A 19,717-nucleotide genomic window follows, 5' to 3' on the forward strand; every position below is an offset into this window, starting at 1 on the left:
GAGGCCTTCTCCTGTAAGAACACATTGCCTGGCTGTTTGCAGATCAGCATGTTCTGCATTATGGAAAGGGGAGAAGGACAATTAGTGTTTGTGTTGTCAACCACTGTCGCCTGCGTTGGGAAGTAACAGTATATTATGATTTTCCAGTGTGCCTGATCACTTATGGCTAGACAAAGGGTGGCAGGGGACCACTTGTCCATACTTTCAGTAGGCATCCAAAATGGTCCCGAATAATTGTTACAGGCAACCGAAGTTAAAAGTGTATACAAGGTATAAAAGAAAGTCTGGCTGATTAAGGCCGTGTTCACAGTGACTATTGTGCTCCCTCTGACAGCAGGAACGCAACGGATCAGGAAAGCGGCGCCGCACGTTACGCCATATACAGTCAATGAAAAATATGCTTCGCTGTAACCATTAACGTGCATTTTGCGGTAATACATTGCATGCAGTGCGTTACCAAACCGCATTCCTATGTACTGCAACACACTCGCCACACTGTGAAAGTTGCATAGGTGGTGCATTGTACTGCGGTAAGCCCCGTTACATAGCGCTCGTTACACTACACCGCAATGCACCACTGTAAATGTGGCCTAAAAGCTCTGCTGTTACTCTAGCATTTCTTTAGAGCAGCGCTGGTATGTCCCAGCCATCCATAGAGGCTGTATATTCTACACTGATATTAGAAGAATAACAACACATACTGGGACATTCAGTGTAGAATTTATAAGTGGAAATGCAGTTTATATATTGTGAGTGACTCACGCCTCTTGCTCACTACGTCACACTGTGTTACTCTTTCCCGTGGCAAGGGCCATGCAAGTCTATAGAGACTTACAAACATCATGTGATGCGGTGCGGTGGACGTATCCAAATCACCGCAATGGCTGCAGCGAGTTACCACATGATCTGTGCCTACCGCACAGATTATGCAGTGATCCAAGTCAATGGGTGACGCAGCAGGTGAGCTCGATAGAGCTTTCCCGGATCGTCACTCGGACAGCACCCCTGGATGAGACTTGTCTCCCTCCCCACCGTGGACAGGAACTGCAAAAGAACAAATTTGCATAAGCAACAGGCAGCCTGCTATATAAGCCACTTACTTTGCTGCTATACCTCAGTATAGTTTCCTGTCCCGGACGGAACGGAGGGAGAGGTCTCCAGGGTGCCATCCATGTCAGTCGGCAGGGGCAGCGTGTAGCAGGACTCCGATTAGAGCTGAGCAGTGATCAGTGGGGAGTCCTGCAGCGAATGGGAGGCTTCTCCAAGGAAGGCAGCGGTGTTATGCACGCAGGCGCGCGCATGAAGAGGTCACTTCCGCTTTACCCGGAAGTAGTCACGCGCTGGCGTCCCGCGTGATCTGAGGTCTGCAGAGCGGCAGGGGCCGCGGCGGAGAAAGGTGAATCAGCGGAACAGCTGATTGTAATTACATTAAGACGCCGGGCCAATCAGGCGGCAGGGCCGCGGCGGTGAGAGGGAATCAGCCTAGGCTGATTATTTAAGGTATGTGAGCTGATTTGCATAATTATGCGGCAGGGGCGGCATTAAGTGTTATCAGCTGGGTCTGTTAGAGGTATTTATTTGGAGGTGAGTCCATGACTCAGATGTTACTGGAAGTCATGGAGGACGCTTCAGGTTCAGCTCCTTTGCAGTCTGCTAAGTCTGGACAAGACCCCTCTCTGGCAAGTAGATGTGGTATCTGAAATACTCCTGCTTGTTATTATTATTTACTATGGAACCTCTAGTAATATTTGTTCCTTGTTTGTGGTTTTTTGTAGCCTAAAAAACATGACAAGTCGGACAAATCTGATAAAAGTGATAAAACTGACAAATCTGCTGCTCAATCCGGTCAGCATGGGTCAAGCAGGTCTGAGAAGAAGTGTGCAATTTGTAACAATCGTTTTTCTTCATCATCCTCTAAGAAGTTATGTCAGAATTGTACAGAGACGGTTGTTAAGGATGAATCACCTGTCATATTTAAAGATTTAATGGGCTGGATGAGATCTGAGATGTCTTCAGCAATTAAAGAGATTAAAGACTCTGCCATTGCTTCACAGTCTATAGTTGCTTCTGAGGTTCCAGGAACTAGTGGAAATATGGATTCAGTGCCTACAGTTGTTGTTCCGGCATCCCCTGTTCTGAATTTACCCCAGCCGGGTCCCTCCGGATCTAAGCGTAGAAGAGAGAGTGAAATAGAAGGTTCTAAATTATCTGAGGGAGAGATTTCTGAGTTAGATCAGCCATCAGATATGGAAGAGGAGGTCTCTAATGTTGACAGATCAAAATTTGCTTTCTCAACTGATTTAATGAAAGATTTATTGGGGGCTATGTATGATACAATGGGTATCAAGACAGAGAAAAAGTCTTTGACACCTTTGGATGAGATGTACAAAACTTTGGCGGATCACCAGCCTCAGTTTATCCCAGTTCATTCCACCCTAAAGGGTATGATTAAGAAGGAATGGGATAACCCTGAGAAGCGAGCCTTTTGGCCTAGATCCTTATCCAATCGTTATCCTTTCTCTCCGGAGGACCAGGGATTTTGGGGCCCTCCGCCTAGGTTGGACCCATCTTTTTCAAGGGTGTCAAAGAAAACGGATTTATTATTTGAAGACTTTGGTAGTCTGAAAGACCCAATTGACAAAAAGATGGACAACCTTCTGAGTAGAGCATGGGAATCCTCTTCCTTGACTTTAAACCCGCAGTAGCCTCCACTGCAGTGAGCAGATCATTAAGGTCATGGCTAATAGAAATGCAAGATAAAATTGCTTCTGGGGTTCCTCGAGACAAAATTCTTGATGACTTTCCTAAGGTTTTAAATGCCTCCAATTATATGGTGGATGCATCGGATGACACTGTTAAGCTTACGGCTAGAACAACTGCCTTGGTTAACTCAGCTAGAAGAGGCATATGGGTTAAAACTTGGAGTGGTGATAATGCCTCAAAATCTAAATTGTGCGGAATACCATGTGAAGGTGGGCTTCTGTTTGGATCCAAGTTGGATGATACACTAGATAGAACTTCAGATAGAAAGAAAAATTTTCCAGAGAAGAAAAGACCATTCCAGTATAAGCGGCCATTTCGTCCCCCTAACAGGTCAGAGCAGGACTCCAAGTCCTCCAAGGGTAAGCGTTGGGCTCCATACAGACCACAGAAATCAAAACCCAACTTTAATCCGGCCAAAAGGCAGGATAAGCAATGACGCCAGAATCCCAGTGGGGGGGAGGGTTGCAAATTTTTTTAGAGGAATGGCAGCCTCGGTTTACAAGTCAGTGGCTGCTAAAGATTGTATCAGAGGGATACCGGATCGAATTCAATCAGCATCCTCCTCTGAGGTTTTGCATTACTCCCCAACCACAAAACCAAACAAGGTGTCAGGCATTACAGAACGAGGTCCTATCCCTACTAGACAAGGGGGTAATAAGATATGTCCCAAGTTGTCAGAGAGAAAAAGGGTTCTATTCTACAGTGTTTCTGGTGAAAAAGCCGCAGGGATCTTACCGGTTCATTCTGAACCTGAAGAGCTTAAATCTAAATGTAAAATACAGAAAGTTCAGAATGGACAATATAAAATCTGTGGTTCATCTCCTGCAGAAAAACGATTTTCTTGCCTCCCTAGATCTCAAGGATGCATACCTTCACCTACCCATCCATCCGTCATCTCAACAGTATCTAAGATTTGCAGTCCACATGGAGGAAGAGGTAAGACATTTTCAGTTTATTGCTCTTCCTTTTGGACTCTCATCTGCCCCTTGGCTGTTTACCAAGGTCATGTCTGAAGTTCTAGCTGACCTTAGATTAAAGGGAGTCAATATCCTCGGATATTTAGATGATTTTCTGATTTGGGGACCTTCAGCAGAAGGGGTAAGATTGCAGACAGAATCTACGTTAGATTATCTTCTGCAGTTGGGTTGGCTCATTAATTGGGAGAAGTCTTCCTTAGTTCCATCCCAGGTCATAGAATTTCTAGGTTTCAACATTGATACTAGGAAAGAGAGGATCTTCATGCCTGATAGAAAAATTTCTGTAATTCTAAACGCTATTTTTTCCTTTCAGAATGCAAAGACAATATCACTGAGAAGAGCAATGGCAGTACTCGGGCTTCTAACAGCCTCATTTCCCGCAGTACAGTGGGGACAATTCCACGCAAGGGTTCTGCAGTTATGGATACTCAGATCATGGAACAGGAGCCTTACGGTATTGGACAAGAGGATCCCTATCCCTCACAACATAAAAGTATCCCTGCTTTGGTGGCAGCATCGAGTTCATCTTTCGACAGGCCGTTTATGGAAGTACCCAGATCAAAGCATAATCACAACAGATGCCAGTTTATGGGGTTGGGGAGCACATTTGGATGCTCTTCCGGCTCAGGGACAATGGTCTGTACAGATGAGCTCAAGGTCATCGAACAGCAGAGAGCTAGAAGCAGTATGGAGGGCACTGTTACACTTCAGGGATCAGATCAAAGGAACGCATGTGATGATAAAATCCGACAACAGAGCAGTAGCCTTTTTAAACAGACAGGGAGGCACGAGGAGTCAGATGTTATGGAAGCAAACATCAAAAATTATGTTTTGGTCAGAGAACAATGTCAGATCGTTACAGGCACGTCATCTAAAGGGGACATCAAACCAGGTGGCGGATTATCTAAGCAGGGAGAAGTTAGACCAGAACGAATGGTCACTCAACCCAAGGGCTTTTCAGATGATAAGTTCTCAATGGGGATGTCCAGAACTGGATCTATTCGCCAGGAAAAAGAACTCAAAATGTCAAAGATTTTGTGCCCTGTATCAGGAGGATTCTCCTTGGGCAGTGGATGCGTTCTCGATAAGTTGGGGCAACATGATGATGTATGCCTTTCCGCCAATTCCATTACTTTCAAGAGTATTGAAGAAGATCATTCAGGGTCATATTGATTGCCCCATTGTGGCCCAAACGTCCTTGGTTCACATTACTTCAATCTCTAGCGATATCAGAGCCAATAGTCCTACCGCTGATGCAGGACTTGTTATCGCAGGGCCCAGTGTTGCATCCAGATCTGAGTCTACTTCACCTATCGGCCTGGAACCTGAGTGGGTAATACTGAAATCCAAGGGGTTCTCAGATGGTCTTGCAGAGACATTGCTCAATAGTAGAAAGAAGGTAACTAGAGTAATTTACCAGAAGGCATGGAGAGTCTTTAATGACTGGTGCACTAACGGATCTTTTCAACAATAGATCACTTAGATCAGTTTTGGAATTCTTACAGTGTGGCTATAAGAAGGGCCTCAGTATTAGTACTCTGAAGGTTCAGGTTTCAGCATTAAGTGTGTTTCTGGAAAGAAAATTAGCACAGGAAGACTATATTATCCGTTTTTTTCAGGCATTAAAGAGACTAAAGCCATCTGTACGATCAAGAATACCTGCTTGGGATCTTAATGTGGTATTACAGGGATTATGTGAGTCTCCATTTGAACCTTTATCTCAGGTATCGGACAAATTCCTGACATTAAAGACCATATTTCTTATAGCTATTACTACAGCAAGAAGGATAGGAGAGCTACAAGCGCTATCCATAAAAGAGCCGTACTGTGTTATTTCAGAGGATAGAGTAACATTACGTCCGGACGCAGCATTTCTACCGAAAGTTGTTTCTTCTTTCCACAGGAATCAAGAAATATATATCCCATCATTTTGTGAAAATCCAACAAATGATAAAGAGAAGAGACTACATCTACTGGATGTAAGAAGGAGTCTATTACAGTATTTGGAAAGGTCTAATTCATGGAGAAAGTCAGACGCAATGTTTGTCCTATTTGCTGGGAAGACAAAAGGAAATAGAGCTTCCAAGACAACCTTAGCGCGCTGAATCAAACAGGCAATTGTAGCAGCATACCAGGTGCAGGGGAAGACATTAACATCCTCGGTCAGAGCTCATTCTACGAGAGGCATTTCTACTTCATGGGCAGAGAGGGCAGGGGCCTCCATTGAGCAGATATGCAGAGCTGCAACATGGTCGAGTCATAACACCTTTGTAAAACATTATCGACTCAATGTATCTGCAAGCACAGATTTATCCTTTGGAAGGAAGGTTCTGCAAGCAGTGGTCCCGCCCTAAACCTGATCTCTAGTATATCGTCTCATCCAGGGGTGCTGTCCGAGTGCTGATCCGGGAAAGACAACTTTACTTACGGTAACGTCTTTTCCGGTAGTCAGGAGGACAGCACCCCTACAACCCGCCCTTTGTGGGTGGAGCATCAGAGGTTTGTATAAGCATTTTAGTGTCCGTATTATCTTTTATATTAACTGAGGTATAGCAGCAAAGTAAGTGGCTTATATAGCAGGCTGCCTGTTGCTTATGCAAATTTGTTCTTTTGCAGTTCCTGTCCACGGTGGGGAGGGAGACAAGTCTCATCCAGGGGTGCTGTCCTCCTAACTACCGGAAAAGACGTTACCGTAAGTAAAGTTGTCTTTGCAAATCTATCAGCTGATCAAACAAATCACTTGCTTCTCCATGAGTTCTCCTAGACATGACTATCTCCACCCCCTAGTGTTTGGCCTGTAAAGGTGGCCATATATCAGGTGACTTGGCAGCCGATCGACCATCCGATTTGATTATTCTAATCGGATCAGATGAAAATCGATGCCGCCAAGAGCATGCCCGATCGATGATGCGACCTATTTTGGGACGACATTGGCCGCATGTGTTGATCTGACATGTTGCAAGATCAACATGCTTGATTGGGTACGTTAAGTTTTTACACAGGTGACTAAGGCGGATCAGTGAATAATGGCGCACAGCACCTATGCGTAAAAATGGCGCCGCATTAAAAAGATACGCTTATCGCTATTTATCGTTAGTACTGCATAATAATGGCGCACAGGGAAAAAAGAAGAAAAACTGCACACAGTAACATTATTTATCAATAGCGCCGTTCATATGCCAAACAGCAGACGTTATTGCCCACAGTAACATTATTTATCAATAGCGCCGTTCATATGCCAAACAGCAGACGTTATTGCACACAGTAACGTTATTTATCAATAGCTAACCTAATAAGCCAAACTGTAGAAGTTATTTAACTGCAAAACGGTGAATGGATTTAATGTAACACTGTCAAGGTTGGGGTTAGGCACCACTAGGGGAGATTTAGGGTTAGGCACCACCAGGAGGTGCTTAGGTTTAGGTACCTCCAGAGGGGTGGTTAGGGTTAGGCACCACCAGGGGGGTGGTTATGGTTAGGCACCACCAGGGGGGGTGGTTAGGGTTAGGCACCTCCAGGGGGGTGGTTAGGGTTAGGCACCACCAGGGGGGGTTAGGGGTTAGGGACAGGTACAGAGAGGGTTCTGTGTGTTAACGCTAAATAACAATAAGGCTTTAACACTAAATAACGATAAGGCTTTAACGTTAAATAGCGATAAGCGACAAACAGATTAGCGGCAACACCGTGCGCCATTATTCGCAGGCGCCATTTTCAGATGGATCCGACTTGGGAGTGAAGAGACAGGAAGAAGAGCATGGTGGTGGAGAGGAGACATGAGCCGGCAGATAGGTGAATGTATCTGCACGATATCTGTGTCATTTTTATGGTGAATACTAGAAAGCAAATGAGATTGCTTGGGAGTCGGGACATAAAAAAAACGTTATTTTAATACTGGCAATTTGAGATAAACTTGTATTTTCTTTTTTTCCCATCAGATCTTCTCTCCTAGGCAAAGTCCTTCGGATCAATGTTACTGGCAATGACAAGGGGCCTCCCTACACCATACCCGCCGACAACCCTTTCCTGCGGGAGAGAGCGGCCCGTCCGGAGGTGTATGCCTATGGGGCCAGAAATATGTGGCGCTGCTCAGTGGACAGAGGTGACCCAGTAACTGGAAAGGGACGAGGACGCCTCATTTGTGGAGATGTAGGGCAGAATAAATTTGAGGAGGTGGATCTGATCCACAAAGGAGGGAACTATGGCTGGAGAGCAAAGGAGGGGTTCTCCTGCTATGACAAGAAGCTGTGTAACAACGCATCCCTCAGTGAGTGGCCACAACTAATGTTACACAATTTGCTGCAGTCTGATCTGAATGGTTATTCATCATGTTTCTTGATGTTTGGGATGCATTATGTGCGGGACGGCTTTGTGGGAGACTTATCTTATTCCAGGATTTTGGTGTCCCCTCCCCCCCCATTCATCTTTTTCGCGGGTGAACACACACACACACACACACACACACACACACACACACACACACACACACACACCTCTCACACACCTCTCACACACCTCTCACACACCTCACACACACACCTCTCACACACCTCTCACACACCTCACACACACCTCTCACACACCTCTCGCACACCTCTCACACACCTCTCTCACACACCTCTCTCACACACACACACACACACCTCCCTCTCTCTCTCTCTCTCTCACACACACACACACACACACACACACACACCTCTCTCTCTCACACACACACACACACCTACACACACACACACTTACACACACACACACTTACACACACACACACTTAGGCCCGGTTCACACTTGCGGTGGCCCTCCGGAATCGCCGTGCCGGAGCCGCACCGCCTGCAGAACGGACGGAACGGACGCACGGCATAGCAATTAAAGCCTATGCGTCCGTTCACATGGGTCCGTTCTGCAGAACCGGAGCCGGACCGGATCCGGGCCGGATCCGGACTCCGGCCTCCGTTCCAACATGCGCTATTTTTTCATCCGGCCCCTCCGGCAGCCGTATCCGGGGCGGAGCCGGACTGCACCATCCGGCCAATACAAACAAATGGGAACCGGAGGCCGCACAACACACTGGCTGAGAAATCCGGATGTTCTACCCCACTTCCTATGCGGATTTTTGCGGCGATATTGGCTGGGGACACATGGGCAAGCATTTTGGAGTGGAGCAGCACGAGCTGGAGGTGTTGGCAGGATGTTGGCAGCATGTCGGAGGTGGAGGTGAGTGCTAAACAGCAGAGGGCCTGATTCCACAGGTCCCCCTTCTGCTGACCTCCCAGACCCCAACATTTTTTTTTTTTTTTACGTTAACTTTGCCAAACGGATCCGGATCGCATCCTGATTACCACCTGATGCAACCTGACCGGATCCGGATTGGATCCGGATCAGAACCGTACGGTTCCGATCCGGATCCGGTCCGGATCCGGTCAGGTCATCCGGTCCGTTTGGCAAACAACCGCTAATGTGAACCGGGCCTAACACACACACACACACACACACCTCTCACACTTCTCACACCTCTCACACACCTCTCACACACAGGTCCATATGCAATCCACCTTTTCTCCTGAGATATCTTCTAACAGATAATTTTCTTTCAGCATTTTACAATTGAAAAAGTATCTAAAAGTTGGTGAAAAAGTGCTAACAAAGTTATTGTTTTTTTTCTAGCTTGCTGGCGGTTTAAAATGCATTTTATGACAAGTTGTGAAAATATCACCAGGGAGAAAACTCAGGAGAAAAAGTAAATTGCATATGAGGCACTCATTTTTGTTTTAGCAAGAATAAAGAGTAACAGCAAAAAACAGCCTTACATGCTTATGGAAACATAAAGCCATTGTAACAGTTGACAAAACTCTGAATTGGAATTTTCATAAAAATTATAGAATTTCAAAATTAAATGGTACGTGAACCCTGGGATCCGTTTACGCTTCATACTGCAGCTAGGCTCAGGAATCAAGTAACTGAGCACGGTAGGATCACCGTTAATTCCCCCCCCCCCCCCCTTTAGTGCATATAGTCAGATTCCCCCCACACACACACACACCTTTAGTGTATATAGCCACATCCGTCCCCCCTCTAGTGTACATAGGAAGATCCCCACCCCTTTAGTATGTATAGGTAGATTCCCCTTTAGTGTATATAGTCAGATCCCCCCCCCCCCTTTTAGTGTACACAGGCAGATCGCCCTTTAGTATGTGTAGGCAGATCCCCCTTTAGTGTATATAGCCCGGGAGGCAGTTGGGGAACCTTACTTTTCTGATTGTCTGCTGTGTAGCTGGGGCCAGAAGATGGCCAGGACTCAGGAGTGACAAGTCTCTGATTTGAAGTGCACAGCTCCAGAGCTGCCTGCATCCCCCATAGAAGCAGCCATCCAATCAGAGATCGTTGTGAGCGAGGGGCAGCACTGCTGGCACGTATGGCTCACACGCACTCCGCAAGAGGCAGCAGCAGGTTCCTGGAGTCTTCACTCCCATTATCCCCCGCAGCGGAGGTAGAGCTACTACTTGCACAGACCGACCCAGAGCCATGTAGAAATGCGGCCAGGGCCAGTCCAGACAAGGTAGATGAATGCTCCTACGCCCACCTGAAAGCCGGTGCCTTGAGCGACCTCTCCAGTCGCTCAGGTCAAAGGCCGGCCATGCTGGCAGGTACTGCAAGGGGTTGTATAATGTACAACATAATCCGTCATCATCTGTAAAGCATCTGTGGATTGAATGTGGTGTGAGATTCCTGCAGGTGACTGAATACTAACGTTAAAGAAATGTCATTATTAATTTTTTCTCTCTCCTTTTTTACCGAACAGAGATGGGTGCGGCAAAGCATACATTTGAAAAAGGCGCCTGTTGAAAATAGCGCAGGATAGCGGTAGTAGAATATCAGTAAATTTACCGATATTCTACTACTTCATTCAAATAGTAAAATATCGGTAATATTTAATTATATTTTACTATGACCTAACTTCTCCCTACTCTCACACAGAACCCTCCCTGCGTAACACTTAACCTCCCCCCGACCTAACCTTCACCCCCCCCCCACATCCATTTTAGAAGGACGGCTGCTATAATAGCAGGCGCAGGTTCCACCCGCTATGCGGACTGCGGCTGCAAAAAGCATTTTTTTATTATATTATAGCTGGTGCGCTTTTAAACGGGATAACCCCCCCCCCCCCCCCCCCTTTTGGTCGTAACAATGGTCTGGCACCATACAAAATAAATGGGATGCAGTTGGGGACATCAAACTTGGAGAAGGACTTAGGAGTACTCATCGACAACAAGTTAAATAATCGTACTCAATGCCAAGCCGCTGCAGCTAAAGCTAATAAAATTTTGGGATGCCTTAAAAGGGAAATAAAAACTCGAGATGCTAGCATAATATTGCCCCTGTTTAACTCTCTAGTAAGGCCACATCTGGAATATGGAATTCAGTTCTGGGCACCACATTACAGGAAAGATATTGCAGTTTTAGAGCAGGTGCAGAGACGAGCAACAAAATTGATACGTGGAATGGAAGGTCTCACTTACCAAGAAAGGTTAGATAAACTGAGTTTATTTAGTCTAGAGAAAAGACGCCTTAGAGGGGATCTAATTTGGTCTAATTTGGCGGATGAGCTTTTTGTCCCAGGGATGTTGATCCAGGGATTTTATCTGATTGCCATCTGGAGTCGGGAAGGAATTTTTCCCTTTTAGGGGGTAATTGGACCATGCCTTGTAAGGGTTTTTCGCCTTCCTATGGATCAACAGGGATATGTGAAGGAGGCAGGCTGGTGTTGTACTTTGTTCTCTGGTTGAACTTGATGGACGTATGTCTTTTTTTCAACCCAAATAACTATGTAACTATGTAAACCAGCGCCCTTTTCAACGGCTCCAGCAGCACAGGTGTTTTGCAGTTTAATGTTATTAAAAATGGTATTTCCTTTCCTAGCTACAGCCAACTAACTGAAAGTAAGCCCCAAATGCTCTTCTATGCAGCTTTAAAGTGTACCCATGAGAAGCCTCTGGATTCTGCAGAGGCTTCCCACATCCTCCTGGTCCCCACCATTGCTACGTGCTGACCCCCAACTGACTAGATAGTGTACTGGTCTACGGGCTCTGCCTCTGACACAGGAGACCTGGGTTTGAATCTTGGCTCTGCCTGCTCAGTACAGTACTATTCAGTGAGGAGACCTTGGGCAAGACTCCCTAACACTGCTACTACCTATAGAGTGTACCCTAGTAGCTGCAGCCCTGGTGCTTTGAGAAAATATAAATGCCCTGTGTCTTGTCCTCTGACCTGTGCTTGTATGGCTGCTACTGCAGATCCCTATTGATTCTACCTGGAACTGACGAAAGGATTTTCCCATCTAAGAGTTATTTTATACAGCACGACTAGGAGACCTCAGGCCTCTCTCATCTCCCCCCTTCCACTGAAACACTAGACTGAGCCACACTAGTCTAGCCTGCTGGTTGTTAAATCATGCTTTGCATGGCTAGCTAGCATTTGAAGTTTTTACCAGCGTTGGGTTTTTTTCAGTGATCTTTTCTCCAGTCTAGGAAAGCACAGCCTGGTGAGCAGTTCTCTTATCCAGCATTAAGATCTAGAAAACATACTTGCTGTGGTCTTTCCCTACTGAAGTCACCAAGATCCTAACATCCAGCACTATAACCGCACACATCTGCAACTGTCTGCAACACCTGAGAGCAGCCTGTACCGTCTCTCACAGGAACTGGTAGTTAGAAGTGTCAGTTTGCTGCCACTTAATTAGTGCAGGTGTTGAAAAGGCATCTGTACAGTCTCAGGGAACCAGTACTCCAAACAGGATACAAAGAGTACTGATGCCATGGTTACAAAGAAGAGTAATTTGAGCAGTCAGTTATGGAAAAGTCTTAGCATGCTACAAATTGAAATGAAAGGATCATTTTTAATAGTATACTGCCAGGCAGAGCCAATGGGGTTGATTCATTATTCAGCACTGCTGTAGCAACGCGAGTTAGAAATCAGCGTGCGTGCTATGGGCTTGATTCACTAAACCGTGATAACTCAAATACCACACCTTATCAAAGATCACACTTTATGAAAATATATCACACCTTATCAAAGATATCACACCTTATCAAAGTTAACATGCCTTATCAGAGTAGCATAGCGAGCACTACGAACGTATGCCTGCTAATTGGCAATGGCACTCGTCCTGCCCTGAGCCCCTGCGGGTTCGTAGCGCTCGCTATGCTACTCTGATAAGGTGTGTTACCTTTGATCAGGTGTGATATTTGAGTTATCACGGTTTAGTGAATCAAGCCCTATGTGCGATAGTGCTGCGTAGCATGCGCTCATTTCTAATTTATGGATGCACCTCTCATGTGCGGTGCGATGTGAAGTAGCACAACCGTGATACTTCATTAGCGCGGCTGCTACTACATTAATTAAAACCGGCGCTGGCGTAGCACCGCTGCAGGCCGTAAGGTGAATTACAGCTATAGCGGTGCTCAGTCAGTAATTTGGGTGCCGTCAAAAGATGGAGCCGAAATTAGTATAAAAACTGTAATTCGTCCGCTAGCAGTAGCTGGAAGGCAAATTGTGTATTATCCCAGAGTCCACGGTGGCCTGGAACGGCAGCTAATCCAGTCAGACTTCAGTCAGAGCACCTGATGTGCATGCTTATTCAGGGTCTCTGGCTAAGAGTATAAGTGAGGATCAGCAGGACAGCCAGGCAATTTGCATTGTTTAAAAGGAAATAATTATGAGCATTGCCGATGCTGTACAGACACATCATCAGCCCTTGGCTGGCGACGCATCTGTTGCTATGGAGGGGGCGGAGGAACGACAAGCGGTATGCGACAATGCGGATTCCAGTTGGAGGAGCGAGGAGAACAATGTGGACGTGCAGTGCTTGGGTGTCAGGCATTGCTAAAAATCTGACATGCCAGAACCTTTCATCGTGTGGCCCTGTACACACCCTGGTCTGACCCCCGATTCTCGGCCATTTTGGTCGTTATCGTCTTCCACAGCCTAGTTCAGACCAGCGTGGGTATGTAGCTTTAGGGAGAAGCTAGTTAACTTATATGTGATGCTATGAAGGGACCACCACTTCACTGCCGTTACCGAGCACTAGCAAGCACCCAGCCAGTGCAAGGCAGCAGCTGACAGGTACTGAATTCACCGCCTTGAGCCTCCAGTGTGAAAAAGGCCCAAGGCTGCTCTCACTTGGGCAAGGGCATATCTAGGCAATAAAGTATAGGGCCCATGGCAAACATGGAAATTTTGCCCCAAAACCCCACCAATACTTAAAGGTAGCCAGATGTGCCCCCACTTTCATGTAGCCTGATGTGCCTCAATAGTAGGACAGAGATGTCCTTCCAAAAAGCGCTGTGGCATCCATGACAAGAACCATGCCTGCACCCCTCTAAATACGAGTCCTGGAGAGCAGAGGACAATTTCCCCACTGTAACAAAGCACTGAGGTATAGTTGCTGTTGAATTAATACATTTATGCCAAGATAGCTGATAAATTCCAGATCAGCAGCACACAATGGGAGTCAGATAAGTCATCCGGAGAGATGAAATACTCGCTCCAATGTCTGCAGCATATTACACAATGATAGGAAGTGAGTGTCTGTGGATGTATGACAGACACAGAGCCACGTCACAGAGCATTATAGCACATCTGTCTCTGCTCTGTGTGGCACGTGGCTCTCATAACCTTTTATTGCCTTTGGAGCTGTAAAAATGTGAGGATCTTTAAATAAGCATAAACTGTTTGCAGAAAACGTCAGGGCTATATAAATAAACTATAATAGTAACAGTGCCTGCCTGTCCTATATGACCCCATCCCAAAATCACTCAACAGCTACCAACACCAACCCATTAGATACCTTTGCACACCATCCCCTATCCCTTTAGACTATAAGCTTGAATGGGCTGTGCCATCCCTCCTACTATATCTGGGTACTTCTATTTGTACTGACTGTCTCATCTGTGTATATTTATTACAAGTTGTGTTGTGTAAGGCCAATTCACACACCTGTTTTCTGCCTCAGAGTGTGTGGCATCGGCTCCCGGGGTTTCGCTGTTGCATCGTGTTTTGGGATATGGAACCGTAAACGCAGCTGACAGTAAAAGGTATACGCATCGTCTCAGACAAAACTCAGTTGATCGCGGCACTCGCGCAATTGCAGGCAATCGATGATAAACGCATTGAGATGAACGCTGCCATGCATCTCAGTGTGGGTCACAGTGGATCCCTGCAGTAAACTACGTGCACAGCTGCCAGCAGTCGCCTGTCCCAACCGGCCCTAAGGCACCCGATTGTCATCCAACACAGTAAAATCTGTAGTTTCAAACGACTTCAATTGAGCGTGTGTAGGAGGCTTAAGATCGCTTCATGTCTAAAATGAAGACAGACAGGGTTATAACCTTTATCAGATGTTTATTTCTGTACAGTAAAGTGGAAAGTTTAATACTGTTATGACTTTTGCTTTTTCTTCAGACACCTTGCTAATTTTTTTTCTATTGTTTTTTTAGATGATATATTGCCTATATATGCCTACCCACACTCCATGGGGAAGTCAATCACTGGCGGCTATGTCTACCGCGGATGTCAAATGCCCAACCTAATGGGACGCTACATCTTTGGCGACTTCATGAGTGGGTAAGAGTGACATTCAGAGCCATTTCTGTACAATGACAGGACAGACATCCCTGCATGCAGCTGCAGCACAAATGTCTGCAGCAATCATTAGAAAAATAGGTGGAGACCCTTGCCTGTATAAGCTTACAAACCCCATCTACGCCATACAATTTTTTTTGTCCAATTCGATTTGATCCATTGATTCGATTCAATCCGACATGTCCGATCGGGATTCGATTCGATTCAATTTGCCATTGTTTTGGTTTTTACATTGGTTGATGCACAAACATTCTCTTGACTTGCAGAGAAGTGGAACATTTTTGTGACATTTGACATGATGAGAAAGACATTTGTATGTACAGTGCCAAGCACACAAATAACTATGCTGTGTTGCTTTTCTTCTTTCTGTGCCTGAAAGAGTTAATATTCAGCTATGCATCTGACAGTTGTCAAATCGGGACCCAGTTGGACTTTAGCCTCCTTCACTGATAAGGAATCACAGCTTTCCTGGCCGAGAACTGAGCTTCCGAAAGTAGGGGATAGATAAAAAAAAAGGTCAATAGTTCATATATTTTAGCACTCTGATACATGGGACAGACTGTTTCATTGAACTGAGACAAAACAATAAATCTACTTTTTAAGTTTTTTTTAAACATAGCATAGAACTGTAAGATATCTAAAAGTCATTTTTAGAAGTAGGTGGATAGATACAATTATCTATTTCATCAGTTTATTTTCACTTAAAAATCACTTTAAAGAGGCACAATATAGTAGAATGCAGCAAACTATTCAGGATACCCGCTTGTACAGTAATTTTCCGTGTTTGCACATCGCTGGTTAGATCTGCGGAATTCTCACTCCCAGAGCATTCTGGAAGACCAAGTATATTTTATACTGGCTTCATACCTCTCCGTAAACAAACATTCCTCAGAGATCACCTGCCAGTGCTAAAGTTTTTGCTGTCTATGAAAAATGTCAGCATATGGGAGAGCAAAGATTTTACTATGGGCAAACATTGACTAATTTGTTTATAATGTAATATTGGGGCCCTCCTCACAATGTAGTTATGCCCTTATCACTGCCATAGTGCTATAGAGTGAGGCTATGGAATGGTGGTGGTGATGTGGCTGGGGGGCATAGCACTCTAACATGTAAAGAAGGGAGTTATGGGAAATGGAGTAAGGGTAGTGGGATGATGTGAAGTTTACCAACCACCAATTAAGGGGGAATGGTCCAGCGGTGGTGACAGCAATAATGCTGGGAATACACAATTCGTTTTTTGGGAAGATTTACTGGCCGATGGATTTTCCAATTGTTTCTCCGATCAATTTCCATTCACTTCTATGAGAAAATCGATCCAAAAAATGATCGAAATCAGATTGGACCTGTCGGAAATTCTCTATCAATGTGCCAAAAACGCTTATTGTGTATTCCCAGCATCAGCCAGACTGGTGCAAACAGATCCACGTCTAGCTTCACCTCTGTATGTTATCTATTTGCCTCTTATCAGCTGTGCTTGTGGTTTGTCCTATGAGCAGTAGTCAGGGGGAAGAGGTGGAGAAACTGAAAAAAGTGGTCAGACCTGCAACATCAGTTAAGGTGGCCATTAGAGATGGCCTGAACGGTTCGCAGGCGAACTGTTCCCGGCAAACTTCCGGGGTTCGCGATCGTGGAGAACCGCTAACTTTTCCGGAAGTTCGGTTCGCCCCCATAGTGCATCATTAGGGTCAACTTTGACCCTCTACATCACAGTCAGCAGGCCCATTGTAGCCAATCAGGCTACACTCCCTCCTGGAGCCCCTCCCCCCCTTATAAAAGGCAGGCAGCGTCAGGCATTGGACTCACTCGTGTGCCTGCAGTAATTAGCGAAGGGAGAGCTGCTGTGCAGAGACCTGTAGGGAAAGCTTAGTTAGGCTCTTGTAGGATTGTTAGCTTGCTCCTTGCTGATTCTTATGACTGAAAAAGCACCCCACAACAGCTCTTTTGAGAGCTAATCTTGTTTTTGTGATCTATTTTTTTTTTTTTGTGTGGCCCACTTGCATTATATACAGCCCTGTCGTTCATTTGCAGCTGGCCTTTGGTTGTATAATTACTGCTTTGCCAGGTGCACATTATAATACCCATCATTGCATATACCTACTACCTGTTGTTCACTTCAGTGCACCCACCTACCTACGTGACCGCACGCAGTGTCACAGTGCCTGTCCGGTACCTGTCTGTGTGTGACAGGTGCACATTGTAATACCCATCACTGCATATACCTACCTGTTGTTCACTTCAGTCGTTGCACCCACCTACATACGTGAGCGCACGCAGTGTCACTGTGCCTGTCCAGTACCTGTCTGTATGTGACAGGTGCACATTTGTAATACCAGTCATTGTATAATTGTTCACACTACCTGTGTGACCGCACACTGTGTAATATACCACTCCGAGCATACCTGTTAACTGCACCTGTGTGACAGCTGCACATTGTATTGTATTACCAGTCACTGCATACCTTTCACTGCATCTGTTACTGCACATTGTATTATACCTGGCAGTCGGCGCATACCTTTCACTTGAATGGATGGCAGACTTGCCCTCCATAACAGATTCTCGTTAAAGGTAATAAAGTCGATCAGTGTCGTATATAGCAGGGCCTCGAAAGTCCTCCTGTATTGTTATTTTTTGTCACTACCTCGGGACTCGCATGCCATGCCTGCTGCCTTCCTTGGATGTGTGGTGGTAGCTGTTTCTCAGGCTCCAACTCCGGACCGGAATCGAACCCTGACTCCCCGGCCGTACGCTTTCTTTAACAATGGTAGAGAAAGAACCATCGACAGTATGAGCAGCGATGGACTACTGGGTGCACAGGCTTGACCTGTGGCCAGAGCTGTCACAATTTGCCATCCAACTTCTGTCTTGCCCTGCCTCAAGTGTCCTGTCAGAAAGGACCTTCAGCGCAGCTGGAGGCATAGTCACTGAGAAGAGAAGTCGCCTAAGTCACAAAAGTGTTCAGTACCTCACCTTTATCAAAATAAATGAGGCATGTATCCCGGACGGCTACTGCCTGCTCCAAGACTAAGTCAGTCCCCACACACAGCATCTCTGCCTGCACACCGTGTGACTGGCTGCCTGCCCCAAGACTAAGTCGCTCCCCACACAGAACTTCTGCCCGCAGGCCGCTTGACTGCCTTCACCACCACCACCAACAGGGTCCAGGACTCCAGGCGGATTCCTGAATTTTTAAGGCCGCTGCTAGCAGCGGCCGCTATACTAATTTTTCTGGTGCGTGTACATGCCTGCCTAATTTTCCTGGCTGCAGTGCAGCTGCAACAACAAAACAAAAGGCATGTACGTGTCAATTCCCCTTTGTGATCGTTACCTTGCCGCGGTGAAGGGGCTTGCGTATCACAATGAAGCAATGACCGACGGCTATATGAGTGTCTCGGGAGGGGGGGGGGGGGGGCACACACCCAAGATAATAAGGTCGTTGCTTCATTGTGGACAGACCAAATTTGATCAGCTGGACAGTCACTGTTGTTCTATCATTGAGCTACCACAGCCCGGCGACCATATGGGCTTGAAAACCGCCATGGCCTGCACTCTGGCCATGGTGCGCACCAGTCCAGCACGGCCGTCACTACACAAACAGCTGTTTACGGTGCGTCACACAGTGAGTTTGGTGTGTCAGTGTGAAGCAGTACTTTAATTACACTCCCTGATTGATGTATACACATGCAAGATGTTTTAAAGCACTTTAGGCCTGCAATTTAGCATGCAATGTGATTTCTGCCCTTAAAACGCTGCTTTGCGTCAAAGCCAGATTTTTCCCCAGGACTTTTGACGTCTATCCCACTCATCCATGCAAAAACTCAGATGTTAGTATCCTTTTCCATCACTTTTGTGGCCAGTATAAGTGTTTCTAGTTTTCAAAGTTCGCCCCCCCCCCCCCATTGAAGTCTTTTGCGGAAGTTCGCAAACCTAAAATCGGAGGTTCGGGCCATCTCTAATGGCCATACATCTATAGACTTGGCGGACGATCAACAAGCCGCCAAGAACATGCCCAATCGACGATATGACCAATTTCAGGCTGAAAGTGGCTGCATGTATTGACCAGACATGCTGCAAGATGCTGGGCTGTCGTGGTCAGCGGTAATGGCGTGCGAGATCAGGGTGAGCAATGAACATGATGAAACCCCTGGCGCTGTGCTCCCTATTGTCAAATATGCCCCCCCCCCCACCAGTGCAGTATACTTTACCTGTCCGTGGCTGGTGCTAGCTCTATCCATACACACGCCCCACGTGGTTGCCGGAGTACACGTGGGCGCGTGTGTGATGTCACACATGTGCCCACGCTATTCTGGTAGCCATGTGGGACTCATTTATGGACAGAGGAT

At 46.2% G+C, this 19,717-nt stretch overlaps 1 protein-coding gene across 1 annotated transcript in view; it reads left to right on the forward strand.

Moving 5' to 3' along the window:
• The window catches only part of LOC137528227 (HHIP-like protein 1), a 47,845-nt gene that overhangs the window by 18,873 nt on the left and 9,255 nt on the right, over nt 1–19,717 (forward strand). The window contains exons 4-5 of the mRNA XM_068249508.1: nt 7,676–8,004; nt 15,230–15,356. Coding sequence (XP_068105609.1) covers nt 7,676–8,004; nt 15,230–15,356 — 456 coding nt within the window. The remainder of the gene's footprint in view (nt 1–7,675; nt 8,005–15,229; nt 15,357–19,717) is intronic.

Source organism: Hyperolius riggenbachi, chromosome 8, assembly GCF_040937935.1.
Source record: "Hyperolius riggenbachi isolate aHypRig1 chromosome 8, aHypRig1.pri, whole genome shotgun sequence".
NCBI lineage: Eukaryota > Metazoa > Chordata > Amphibia > Anura > Hyperoliidae > Hyperolius > Hyperolius riggenbachi.